We start from the raw sequence: 11,607 nt of genomic DNA, 5'->3' as shown, positions 1-11,607 counted from the left end.
GCTCAGATCAGAGTTTTCTCTCTCAGACCTGGACCCAGAGGGCTGAGCAACAGTCACACCAGAAGAGATTGTTCAGTTCTTCGAAAGACACGAGTTGGGTGCAAAACATCGCCACTCTTCGGTGCCATCAGGTGACAGAAGATACAGGAGTCTGAAGACCCACACCTCCAAGGATCCTTCACCATTGCCATACTGTGCTTGAATGACCTGAAAAACCCTAATTCTACCTCAGACTATATTTTTTCCCTCTCTCTCAACTTGCACTGGGGCCACTATGTTTATTTTGTTGAGTAAGTTATGCATGGTTTATTTTAACTGAAGTTTATGTTAACTTATGTTTGCAATGCACAGTGCTGATACTGTAATAGGCTAATTTTCATAGCATTTATGCCTATGACAATAAACTTGAACTTGATTATTTCAAACATTTTTTAAGGAATTCAATCTACCAGTTTAATTTTTAAAGTCTATTGTGACCCACAGGGAGAATGCTTCCATTCCATTAACATTAAAGACTAGGTTAGGGTACCTTGTGATATTTTTATCGCAGGACATTGGTACAATAAATACCAACGGGGTAGTAGAATGAAGTTCAATAGGCATTTTCAAAAGAGAGCAGGATAAACCCTTGCTGGGGAGATCGTCAGTGAGCTGCAGGAGAGTTTGGGACTGACTCGAACTGGTGTTGGATGGTTGCGTGATTCCTAGAAGTGGAGGCAAGAGAAAGCCCCTCGGCTCCTCCTGCCTACTCTGCCATTTGCTGTCATCGACCTCAGCACCATTTTGTAGCACTGACCTATTTATTTTACACTACTTTTATGTATATAGAGTGGATTCCGGTTAATTGGAACACATCAAGATCAGTACAATTTGGTCCAATTAAGTGGCTGCCCTTACTAATCAAGAACCTATCAACCTCTGCTTTAAATATAACCAATGACCTGGCCTCCAAAGCCATCTGGCACAGATTCACCATCCTCTGGCTAAAGAAATTCCTCTTAATCTCTGTTCTAAATGAACATCCCTCTTGTCCACCTGCACCGCACTTTTTCCTGTAACTGTTAACACTATATTCTACATACTTCTTGTACTTACGTGAAAAATGATCTGTCTGGATGGCATGCAAACAAGTTTTTCACTGTATCTCAGTATGTGCTACAGTAATAAACAAACTACCAACCTGTTAGGAAACATTACGAAGAAAGAAAGGCATTTTCCCCACACTGTAATTAATTCTATGACTACAGTGCCCCACTTAGTAAAGCATCAGAACCTTATATCTTGTACCAATCATGTTTTGCAATATGCCATTTTTTTATTGAGAAAAATCAGACCAGCATCACAGATATCAAGTAAATCATAAAGAGATGTAGTTTAGGGGCTTAGCGAGTTTTACCGGCTCTTTAAATATTCTACATCACACACTATACAAAAAAAGTATTAGCTAATCTCACCATATATACAATAGAAGGCAACTTTTAAAGTTAAAGATACATATTCTTTTGTGTGACTTTATATTATATCACTGGTTCCGGAAACAAAGTTGCCCTTTGTAATCGGAGCACTTGCCAGATCCCCACATCTGTGAAGCTCACAGGGCTGGCACAATCCACCCATGCCCATTGCCTCATTGTCGAGCGTGTCGATTCAGTGAAGTCCATTTGAAAGATAAAGTAAAATGCACATACAAAATAGGAGGAAGGGAGAAAGGGGGCCATCCTATTTGCTCAAAAGGTAATAGCATTGTGCACACACAAACACTGTCTCTCGCTGAGCGTCTGGTGCTGAAAGAGAGATAGAGAGAGAGAACTTGGTTTTAATACATTAGAATTCTGACGCCAAGTATTTTTGCTCCATTTGTTTTCATTCAGCAACATCCCTAAATTGCCTTGCTAATCTGGTGGTGACTCGCTTTTTGAACCTTTTGAAGTACAAAAATGAAGTCCATAAGACCATAAAAGCAGAATTATGCTGTTTGGCCTATCTCGTCTGCTCCGTTATTTCATCATGCCTGAGGAGTACCTGGCTTCCACAGCCACCTGTAGCAATGAATTCCACAGATTCACCACCCTCTTGCTAAAGAAATTCTTCCTAATCTCTGTTCTAAAGGGAAATCCTTGTATCCTGAGGCTGTGCCCTCTGGTCCTAGACTCTCATTATAGGTAACATCCTCTCCACATCCACTCTATATCTTTCAATATTTGATGGGTTTCAATGAGATCCCCTCTCATTCTTCTAAACTTCAGCAAGTACAGGCCCAGAGCCATCAAACGCTCCTCTTACATTAACCCTTTCATTACCGAGATATTTCTTGTGTATCTCCTCTAAACCCTCTTAAATGTCAGCACATCCTTTCTTAGTTAAGGAGCCCAAAACAGCTCACAGTACTCCAAGTGCAGTCTGACCAATGCCTTATAAAGCCTCAGCATTACATCCTTGATTTTACATACTAGTTCTCTTGAAATGAATGCTAGCATTTTATAATGTGTTGGCGCGTGGCCAAGTGGTTAAGGTGTTCGTCTAGTGATTTGAAGGTCGCTAGTTCCAGCCTTTGCTGAGGCAGCGTGTGTGCCCTTGAGCAAGGCACTTAACCACACATTGCTCTGCGACAACACCAAGCTCGGTGCCAAGCTGTATGGGTCCTAATGCCCTTCCCTTGGACAACATCGGTGGCGTGGAGAGGAGAGACTTGCAGCATGGGCAACTGCTGGTCTTCCATACAACCTTGCCCAGGCCTGTGCTCTGGAAACCTTCCAAGGTGGAAATCCATGGTCTCATGAGACTAATGGATGCCTATAAATTGTATAATACTGAGTCAAAGCTAGGCAGGATTATGAAGAGGTCTTTGTCAGTTAGGTCATCATGGTGTGTTTGTTTAGGAGCTGGAGAGGACGTGCTTGGAGTTCTGAGCACAGGTTTGGTCATCTTGCTATTGGAAAGATGTTATCAAAGTGGAATGAGTGCAGCAAAGATTTATACAGATGTTGACAGGTCTTGAGGGTCTGAGTTAGAAGGAAATGTTAGATAGCCGAGCAGTTTATTCCTTGGAGCATAGGAGACTGAGAGGTAATCTTACAGGAGTGTATAAGTTCATGAGAAGCATAGATGGAGTGAGTGCACTCAGTCAATTTCCCAAGAAAAGGCAATCAAGAACTAGAAGGTTTAAGATAACGGGAAAAATTTCATAGAGATCTGAGGGGGAATTTTTTTTTAACAGTAAGGATTGTATCTATGTGGAACGAGCTGTCTGAGGAAGCGTTTCTGGTCATCTGCCTAGCGGAAAGACATCAATAAGGTTAAAAAAGTACAGAGAAAATTTACAAAGTTGCTGTCAGTAAATTGAGGACCTGAGTTATAGGGAAATGTTCATAGGAGAATAAGGGGAGATTTGATAAAGGTGTATACAATTATGAAGGGTGTAGATAGGCTAAATGCAAGCAGGCTTTTTCCACTGAGGTTGGGTGACACTAGAATTAGAGGTTATGGGGTAAAGTTGAAAGGTGAATTATTTAAGAGGAACATGAGGGAGAACTTTCTTCAGTCAGAGGGTGGTGAGAGTGTGGAACGAGTTGCCAGCGGAAGTGTGGATGCGGGTTCGTTTTCAACATTTAAGAGAAGTTTAGATCAGTACATGGTTGGGAAGGTTATGGAGGGCTATGGTCCAGGTAAAGGTCAATAGGAGTAGGCAGAATAACAGTTCAGCACGGACCAGATGGGCCAAAGGAACTTTTAAGTGCTGTAGTAATCTATGACTCTTCTGTTCTCTCTCTGGCAGATACATGAGGGGCATTTAAGAGTCTTAGATAGATAGACACGTGGATGAAAGAAAAATGGACTAAATGGAAGGGAAGTGTTAGATTGATCTTGTAGATTAAAAGGTTGGCAGAACATCATGGCCCGAAGGGCCTGTATTGTGCTGTACTGTTCTATGTTCTAAACCATCAAAAATCAAGAAAAATGTATAGCAAGACTAATATTACCAGTGGCTCCCATTGATGACTTGGGGACTTTGTACGAACAACATCTTGAGCAATAGCTGTTTCCACAGTTGCTGCAGTTTCGCTATGCACACAGGAAAGAAAAATGTGACGGTCAGAAAACGTATAAAAAGAACATTAACAAACAAGACACAGCCTACAGAATGTAATCTACAACTGCACTGTCATATGCAACACAAGCTATTGATACACAGTTAGTACACTGGATTAAATCTATTTATAAAAAAGTTTGAATACACTCAGTGTCTACCTTTTTAGGTACAACTGTAATGTGCAAATATTTAATCAGCCAACCATGTGCAGCACCTCAATGCTTTGAAGCCTGCAGAGATGGTCAATAGGTTCAGTTGTTCAAATCAAACATCAGAATGCAGAAGAATGTGATCTAAGTGTCTTTAACCATGGAATGATTGGTGCCAGATGGGGTGGTTTGAATATCTCTTCAACTGCTGATCTTCTGAGACTTTCACACACAACAGTCTCTGGAGTTCATAGAGAATAGTGCATAAAACAAAAGAAAACACATCCAGTAAATGGCAGTACTATGGACAAAAACACCTTGTTACTGAGAGAGGTTGTAGGAGAATGGTTGTCAGGAAGGTAACAGTAATAATCACATTACAATGAGGAGGAGCTAGGAAAACTGGTGTCAGTGATTTTTTTTTTGACCCAGGTGACTTCTTCGAGTCCATCCATGAAACAGCTAATTTTCTTCTCTAATGTCTTTCTTTTCTTTTCAAGGTGGTTGGGGTTCTGTCGGAGTCCGTGTTCTACAGCTCAAACTATGGTTCTTCGGTCTGACTGTGTGGCCTGGCACTTCGCTATCTCCAGGAACGGTCTGGAAGACGTGTGCCTTCGGGAAGTGGCCCCATAGATGATTCGGTTCCTCGGCAATTTTGCCAACTGAAGCGTTGTGGAAGACTGCAACACTGGGACGGCAGGCGACGCGTGCTGCAGTTGGAAGAAGGTCCCTGTACGCCAGCATTCCCTCTCTCTCTCTCAATGGTGAGTAAAAGCATGTTGTCCTCGAGTCGCAGGGCTTGGAGAAGAGACACGGAAGACTGTAACATCGATCTCTCCCTGAGCTTGTCTGAGATATGCAAGTGTTGGGTTATAGACTGTAGTTTTTGTGGATCAAGGTCTGTTTGGGGGCTTTTGCTATTGTTTGCATAGTGGGGGGAGGTCACTACGTCTGCTGGCACAAGTGGGGGGAGGGGAAGTGTCTTTGCTTCTGCTGCTGCTTGTGTGTGGGAAGGGAGGTGGGGCTTTGGAATTCTGATCATTCATTCTTTGGGGTTTCTTGTTACATGGCTGTCTGTAATGAGTAAGAATTTCAGGTTGTATGCTGTATACATTCTCTAATATTAAATTGAACCATTTGTACAACAGTGGTGTGCAGAACAGCATCTCTGATCACACACGTCAAATCTTGAATTGGATCACCTTGAACATCCAATCAGTGGCCACTTTATTAGATAAAGGAGGTTTCTAATAAAGAAGCTACTGAATGCAAGCAGTTTAAGCTAAACTATAAGATATCCATAGGGCAGTAAAAAGCAATAACAGGTCATGTTCACCCTTCTAGCAACATACAGAAGAATTAAACAACACTATTCCCAGCTGATATGCAGTAATATTAAACAGTGATAACTGATATATACATCATATTATTTTTAATATTAAGTTAATGAACAAGGAAATTACCAAAGAACACGTTCATGGATTGGACGGTGTTAACACTGAGAGGCAGAACCTTACCAAAAGACAATGGATAGGCTCATAAAGAGAGCTTTTAACACATTGCCTCTTCATAATTCAGGGGACTGAGTACAGGAGTTGGAATGTTATGTTTTAGTTGTACAAGCCTTAGATAAGGTCTCGTTTAGAGTACTGTGTGCAGTCCTGGCCACCCACCCACAGAAAAGAAATTAATAATCTCCAACAAGTGCAAAAAATTACAAGGAAGTTGCTGGAACTTGAGGACCTGAGATTGAGGAAAAAGTTGAATATCGTGGGACTTTATTCCCTTGTGCGCAGGAAAATGGGGGGAGGTTTGATAGAGACAAACAAAATTATGAGGATTATGGACAGGATGAATACTTACAGGCATTTTCCCCTCAGGCTGGGTGAGACTAGAACAAGAGGCACAAATTAAGGGTGAAAGATGAAATATTCAAGGGGAATCTCAGGGGAGCTTCTTCATGCAGAGGGTAGTGCAAGTATGGAACGAGTTGTTAGTGGGAGTGGTAGATGCAACATTTAAGAGAAGTTTGGATAGATACATGGATGAGAGAGTTTGGAGGGATGTGGTCCAGGTAGATAGGACTAGGCAGAAGATTGTGCCAGCATGGACCAGATGGGCCAAAGGGCTTGTTTCTCTGCTGAAGTGCTCAATTACTCTATTACAGTTGCTATTTTCATTGCTAACATTGAAATTCCTGAATTAATACAGATAGATAAAGGAAGATCTTGACATGTCCAAGGCTTCTGCCTTCATGACATTCAACCCCACGGCCAGATATCTGATTTCCATCCAGGAGCTCTGGTGAGACGCAGAAGAGCCATTAGGTCGATTACAGGTATGAACAGGATACTTCTGGACAAGACTGAGGAACTGAGAGCGGACTGGCAGGGGGCCAGGATCAGTCGCTCAGGATTAGGCAGCACTCCTTGTGGTTGGAGAGTTGATGCCAACAATAACATGGAAATATATACAGTACACTTTCAAAAGTGAGAGACGAGGGGGAGCAGAAATGCTGGAAATTCCAGGTGCACAACTGGGAAAATTGCCTGAGGGAACAGATAGTTGCCTACTTTACTGGAAAAAGGCTTGGGTCCAACTCAGGTGAAGTGTGGGTCTCCCAGTGAAGTGTGAATCAAGGGTGGGTTAAAATCATTCTCTATCCCATCATTCTCAAGTTGGTAAGAGTCACAGAATGATGCAGTAACTAGTCCATGCTGACCAAGGTACCCACCTAAGCTAGTCCTATTTACCCGATGCTTGGCCTGTATTCCTCGAAACCTTTCCTTTCCATATAATTACCTAAATGCTTCAGTTGGACCAGCTGCAACTACTTTTGCTAACAGCTTGTTACATATATGCCAAATCATCTATGTGAAGAAACTGCCCTTTCTAATCCTTCCTCTCTCACTTTAAACCCAAGCTCTCCAATTCTTGGTCCCCTTCCTCTTGGAACAAGAATATGTTAATTCACCCCTTATAATTTTATACACCTCTAGAAGATCACTCCTCAGTCTCCTGTGCTCCAAGGAATAAAGTCCTACAGGACTAACTTCTTCTTATAACTTAGTCCCTTGAGTCGTGATAATATCCTTGTAAATCTTCTCTGTGCTTTTTCTAGCATATTGACATCTTTCCTGCTGGCAGGGTGACCAAAACTGAATGTAATATTCCATATTTGGCCTCACCAATATCTTGTATAGCTGCAACCTAACATCCCAACTTTTATACCCAATGCTCTGATGAAGGCCTGTATGCCAAAATCTTTCACCACTGCTGTCTATCTGCGACTGCACTTTCAATCCTACCGTAGTCCAACTACACAGAAGCTATTACTAAGAAGGTGCCTTTACTTCCTTGGGAGGATTAAAATAATTATGACATGTCCCCTTAGATCTTCACCCATTTTTATTGATGCACCATAGAGAGCTTCATATCTGGATGTACCATAGCTCGGGACAGCAACAACTCTGCCCGGGACTGGAAGAGTTGTGAACACAGTTCAGCACATCAAAGAAATCAGCCTCCTCTCCACGGACTGTCTACACTTCCCACTGCCTCAAGAAAGCAGCCAAACGTAATCAAATAACCCACCCACCCCCTCCTTTATCATTGGGCAAAAGACACAGAAGCCTGAAAGCCCTTATCACCAGGCTCAAGTAAGGCTACTGTTTTAAGAGTACTGAACAGTCTGTGAAATGGACTCTGGATTTCACAGTGTATCTCGTGATGGCCTTGCACCTTATTATCTGTCTGTGTTGCACTTTCTCTGTGAGTGTTACATGTTTATCCTGCATTCAGTTACTGTTTTCCTTTGAACTACCTCAACGTACTATGCAATGAAATGATCTGTATGGATGGCACGTACGACAAGTTCTTTCACTGTACCTCCGTACATGTGACAGTAATAGATCAATTTATCAAATTAATACTCTGCTTTCTGTTCTTCTGGTTGGCTTCTTCTCGGGGTAGAGGATCACTTGATGGAGACACAGATGCTGGAATCTGGAGCAACAAACAAAATGATGGAGGAACTCAGTGGGTCAGGCACCATCTGTGGAGGGAGACGGACAGAGGAGGTTTTGGGCGAGACCCTCCCCCTGGATCACTAGTGCAGATGAAGGGTCTCAACCCAAAACATCCATCCACAGATACTGCCTGAGCTTGACTTCACTTTCAGTCCTATGGCATCTGAGATTACAGATGAGACCAATGTGGGGGCTACAGAATCGCCCAATAACGATGTCCAATTTGTGCAGTCTATGATACTTTCAGCTTCTTTTGCCATTTACACTGGGCTCCTGACAGCGAGTTTGAGAGTCTCAATGCCATCCTGAATTCTCCTCCTCACTGTGAGTGACCCCGGCATTCCCAAGAGCAAACTTGAAGTTTTTCAGTTGTTGATCTAGTAACCTGTGTCCTTGACAAGATTTGGAAAAGCACATTTGTTTCCTGTGTGTGGTGCTGGGGCAAATGAGCATTGCGGTCACAACATGGAAACAAGACCTTCAGCCCAACATCTCTATGCCAGTTAAGGTGCCCATCAACCTGCTCCCATTTGACCTGGGTAGAGTGGATGTGGAGATTCACAGGAATGATCCTGGGAATGAAAGCTTAGTATATGAGGAACATTTGATATCTCTGAGACTACGCTCTATGGAGTTCATAAGGATAATGGGGAATCTCACAAACCTCCCTGACACTGAAAGGTTTGGATAAAGTGGACGTGGCAAGGATGTTTCAGATTTAAGATTAGCTCTATCTGTCACACGTGCATACAGCTAATCCCTTTTAAATCTCGGACATGGTCTCAGCTAAAAGATGGCACGTTTACATGCATGATGAGGGTGAGCCAGGAATCGTGCATTGAGGCTCCTGAGTGGGACTTGAACCTACAACCTTCAGGTGACGCATGGCCACCTACTGAGCTGTGGCGAATACTGCTGAGTAACCACCGCTCTCTGCCACACCTTGTTTGCGTAAGCCGAGAAGCATGAATGGCCATCTTTTTTTTAAACAAAGGTATGAGTCATTTTTTTGGGAATAAAATACTCACTCGCTTCTTCAGAACTGAAAATGTGGAGCAGCAGCTGCTACAGTTTCCTGAAATGAGAGGAGGGTGGGCAGTCGTTAGTGAAGAAAAGTACTGCAAAAACATAAATCAGAGAGCACAGCTATTAAAACAAAGCTTCTTCCACCCGAACTCCGCATTCCTTCGTTGTTATTACAGTCCTGATTGCCACAGCACACTCTGGAACAATCATTAAATACAAATCACTGGAAATGTAGTTCGACACACTCAGTTGCTTGCAGAATTCCTCCGAACAGAAGATCATTGCCAAACTATTTCAATTAAACACCATACAGTTACTTTTGACAAGGAAATTCAGAGAAAAATAACTGGGGCTTTCTCCAGCTATGATAAGTACTGCAGGGGAAAGACAGAGGAGGGGTGGTTAGAATTGTGGCTTTCAAGAGATCGTGTATCTTGGTAGTGACTTATGACGAGCCAATAAAAGCTTTCAGTACCTTAACATTCTTCCTAGCAGAGTTATTGTTTAGATCCCTCAGTTCTCATGTTCAACTCAGAAGCCACGTAACAGAATCACACGTACACAGAATCATACACTCAATGGCCAGTTTATCATGTACCAGCTGTACCTATTAAACTGCCCAACGAGTGTAAATTCATGGTCTTCTGCTCCTGTAGCCTATTCCATGTGTTGTGCATTCAGAGATGCTCTTCTGCACACCACTGTTGTAACGTGTGGTTATTTGAGTTACTGTGATCTTGAACCAGTCCAGCCAATCTCCTCTCACCTCCCTCATTAGCAAGGTGTTTTTGCCCACAGAACTAGTGCTCACTGCATGTTTCTTTTGTTTGTCACACCGTTCGCTGTAAACTTAGAGACTGTTAGGTGTGAAAATCCCAGGAGATCAGCAGTTTCTGAGATACTCAAACTGCCCCATCTGGCACCAACAATTATTCCACAGTCGAAGTCACTCAGATCACATTTCTTCTCCATTCTGATATTTAGTCTAGAACATAGAACATAGAATAGTACAGCACAGTACAGGCCCTTCGGCCCACAATGTTGTGCCGACCCTCAAACCCTGCCTCCCATATAAGCCCCCACCTTAAATTCCTCCATGTACCTGTCTAGTAATCTCTTAAACTTCACTAGTGTATCTGCCTCCACCACTGACTCAGGCAGTGCATTCCACGCACCAACCACTCTCTGAGTAAAAAACCTCCCTCTAATATCCCCCTTGAACTTCCCACCCCTTACCTTAAAGCCATGTCCTCTTGTATCAAGCAGTGGTGCCCTGGGGAAGAGGCGCTGGCTATCCACTCTATCTATTCCTCTTATTATCTTGTACACCTCTATCATGTCTCCTCTCATCCTCCTTCTCTCCAAAGAGTAAAGCCCTAGCTCCCTTAATCTCTGATCATAATGCATACTTTCTAAACCAGGCAGCATCCTAGTAAATCTCCTCTGTACCTTTTCCAATGCTTCAACACCCTTCCTATAGTGAGGTGACCAGAACTGGACACAGTACTCCAAGAGTGGCCTAACCAGAGTTTTATAGAGCTGCATCATTACATCGCGACTCTTAAGCTCTATCCCTCGACTTATGAAAGCTAACACCCCATAAGCTTTCTTAACTACCCTATCCACCTGTGAGGCAACTTTCAGGGATCTGTGGACATGTACCCTGAGACCCCTCTGTTCCTCCACACTACCAAGTATCCTGCCATTTACTTTGTACTCTGCCTTGGAGTTTGTCCTTCCGAAGTGTACCACCTCACACTTCTCTGGGTTGAACTCCATCTGCCACTTCTCAGCCCACTCCTGCATCCTATCAATGTCTCTCTGCAATCTTTGACAATCCTCTACACTATCTACAAAACAACAAACCTTTGTGTTGTCTGCAAACTTGCCAACCCACCCTTCTACCCCCACATCCAGGTCGTTAATAAAAATCACGAAAAGTAGAGGTCCCAAAACAGATCCTTGTGGGGCACCACTAGTCACAATCCTCCAATCTGAATGTACTCCCTCCACCACCACCCTCTGCCTTCTGCAGGCAAGCCAATTCTGAGTCCACCTGGCCAAACTTCCCTGGATCCCATGCCTTCTAACTTTCTGAATAAGCTTACCATGTGGAACCTTGTCAAGCGCCTTACCAAAATCCATATAGATCACATCCACTGCACTATCCTCATCTATATGCCTGGTCACCTCCTCAAAGAACTCTATCAGGCTTGTTAGACATGATCTGCCCTTCACAAAACCATGCTGACTATCCCTGATCAGACCATGATTCTCTAAATGCCCATAGATCCTATCTCTAAGAATCTTTTCC

The 11,607-nt window shown here is 43.0% G+C and overlaps 1 protein-coding gene across 2 annotated transcripts in view; it reads right to left on the bottom strand.

Annotated features, from left to right (window-relative positions):
- Positions 1 to 1,279: 1,279 nt before the first annotated feature.
- Positions 1,280 to 11,607, bottom strand: part of zfyve27 (zinc finger, FYVE domain containing 27) — a 216,938-nt gene continuing 206,610 nt past the window's right edge. The window contains exons 10-12 of one of the 2 annotated variants that reach the window (XM_063071388.1): positions 9,296 to 9,342; positions 3,981 to 4,062; positions 1,280 to 1,784 (exon numbers count right to left, since the gene is read on the bottom strand). In XM_063071388.1, the coding sequence (XP_062927458.1) occupies positions 1,720 to 1,784; positions 3,981 to 4,062; positions 9,296 to 9,342 (194 nt within the window). In that variant the 3' untranslated portion in view covers positions 1,280 to 1,719. The remainder of the gene's footprint in view (positions 1,785 to 3,980; positions 4,063 to 9,295; positions 9,343 to 11,607) is intronic. The other variant, XM_063071389.1, reaches the window with a different exon arrangement.

This window comes from Mobula hypostoma, chromosome 19 (genome assembly GCF_963921235.1).
Source record: "Mobula hypostoma chromosome 19, sMobHyp1.1, whole genome shotgun sequence".
NCBI classification, from domain to species: Eukaryota; Metazoa; Chordata; class Chondrichthyes; order Myliobatiformes; family Myliobatidae; genus Mobula; species Mobula hypostoma.
The sequence above is the reverse complement of the archived record's forward strand: the minus strand, read 5'-3'. Positions and strand labels throughout refer to the sequence as shown.